Source organism: Bremia lactucae, linkage group LG16 (assembly GCF_004359215.1).
Source record: "Bremia lactucae strain SF5 linkage group LG16, whole genome shotgun sequence".
NCBI classification, from domain to species: Eukaryota; Oomycota; class Peronosporomycetes; order Peronosporales; family Peronosporaceae; genus Bremia; species Bremia lactucae.
In genome coordinates, this window is record NC_090625.1 from 214,000 (window position 1) to 216,264 (window position 2,265).

The 2,265-nt window shown below is 52.4% G+C and overlaps 1 protein-coding gene across 1 annotated transcript; it reads left to right on the top strand.

The window, feature by feature from the left end:
- Positions 1–215: 215 nt before the first annotated feature.
- CCR75_005649 (uncharacterized protein) lies at positions 216–749 on the top strand (the record flags this gene model as incomplete). Its single annotated transcript, XM_067963727.1, has 1 exon — positions 216–749. The coding sequence occupies one exon, from the start codon at positions 216–218 to the stop codon at positions 747–749; it is 534 nt and encodes a 177-aa protein (XP_067819369.1).
- Positions 750–2,265: the final 1,516 nt, after the last annotated feature.

The window sequence follows — 2,265 nt, forward strand, 5'->3', positions numbered from 1 at the left end:
CACCCTGGAATAAACGCAAAAGTTTATTTCACTGAAAGCGGGGTTGCAATACCTTTCCTAGGATAACTTCTTTCTTTAGTTCCAATTTAGCTTCGCAGACCGCATAGCCCTGACAGCCTTGTACCAGCTGTCAGGATTGGAAGAAAAGCGTACACGTCACCCGCTCACTTTCGTCGACCGTGAAGCGCCAGCCCATTACCTTGCCGATAAGCGCAATGCGAGGCGCTCACTCACTTTCCTCGACCGTGAAGCGCCAGCCCATTACCTTGCCGATGAGCGCAATGCGAGGCTCGCCAGAGCCCGTTCGGCGCAAGACGTCGGGGCAGTCAACAGAGCCGCCTGACCCGAAGGAAGGGGTCACGCACGACCAACGCGACAGAACGGACTCCTCCGTTCGACAGACGACGGGGGCTGATACGGATCCATTGACAGAAGCGGCGGAAGTCGGCCGCTCCAAGCCCACAGCCAAGGCGACAGCGACTCAGGAGCAGCCCATACCGAGAAGGACGGGTGCACCCAGCGAACCCAGGCCAGACAAGGCCGGGACGGCGATAAGACCGGCGGAAATGTTTGAGGCAGTAGTGGCGGCGGTAAAGGTAGCCCCAAATTATCCTCCACATGAAGCATGGGTGGCAACTATGGCAGAGCTCTACACTATAGCGCACGACACGGTGGCCATTTTAGCAGACCTCGTACCGGCGGGGACGCTTTCCGACCCTACGAATGAAGAAAAAGTGATATTTATTTAAGTTCTTCGAAGGGGCTTGCATTGTAAGCAACGGCTCGTTCATGCAGTGGACATAGTTTGCGCAGACGGCGACGAAAGACCTTTACAATTCCAATTGGTCATTTAAGAACATCATGCAGAGCATGATAAGCAAAGTCAAGTGGGCGCGGGCACCGCCCATGAATCAAGAAGCGGCCAAGGTCAAGTCAGGCACCGGACCAATCGGAAACAAGGCCAACAGCCCAGCAGCACGGGGGCACTACGAAGACTATATGTTCAATCAAGCGGTCTTCAGCAAATTGGATATTGAGAAGCTGCGCAAGCTCAGTCAGCAACCGGGAGCTGCAAGAAGTGGGTGTCGGCTTCGAGAGGGCACAACGGACGAGTGGAGAGTTATCATTGGACTTGCTGAGGGCAATATTGTAAGCAGACGCTTACCGGATTCTGTACGAAGTGTGCTTTCTTCCAAGGAACGGGCGCAACTGCTAAGGACTGCTCAACAACAAGTTGAAGGTGAACTTTGCTTAAAGATACGAAGAGGGATAGATATCAGGATGATCCAGCAGAAAACTAGCACGATCAAGGAAGATATCTTGCTGGCAGCGGAAGGAGCGAAGGTCAATCAGGACGAACTTCAGACCATGTTTCATGTCACCAAGCATGTCAATTAAACGACGTGCAATGCACGTCGTTGTAACATTCATTTCTTTGATCGAACGACGGCGCGCAAGTACGAGTTAATGTCAGTGCCATTTAGAGGAGCGATATACCGCTTATCAAACATGCACCAGCTTGATACGGGCTCCGTATGGGCACGCCAGTTCGGACGAGATGGGGTTCGCATGGCGACCAATCCGGAGTACGAGTTGGAACTTCACGATCAAACTCGCTTCATAGACATCGGAACGTTGACTGCGTACTTCAAAAAGCATATTGCAGCAGATTTTGAGCTTGAAGATCTAGACACGTGTACGCCTAACTCGTGGACCTACAATGTGTGGAAACTTACGGTGAATATGGCAGGGTGCCCAGAATTTTTGCGAAGAATTACGTGCATTATCTGGTGCGGACGAACAATAATTTAAAGCATTTGGAGATCGGGTGCTTAAAATTATTGTTCGTCCGACGGTTTCAATGCTTGCACTGTGGCAATCTCGGGCACACCATGGCGCGTTGTCGGTATACCACTGCACAATTACAAGGACCAGGCAGCCGAGTAGCTACGGAGCAAGAGGTAGCAGCGCTTGAAGACTTAGCCACCCCCTTTACCAGCCTGGCGGAAATCAAAGTTGCGGCATAGCGCCTACAACTTCAAAAGGACAGTGAGCGCAAGGCACAGGAGGCAGTGGCAACATCCACAGAGCGACCGCGCACACCGATGGATGCCGCACATAGATCTCCCATAGAGGGTACACCGCTGCTCGAGACACCTGTCTGATCGAGCCGGAAGCTCTTAACGTCAAACCTGAACCGAAGAAGCAAAGGGTCATGGTCCATCCTCGGAGAAGTCGTAAAGTGACGCATCAGCCGACTGTGTC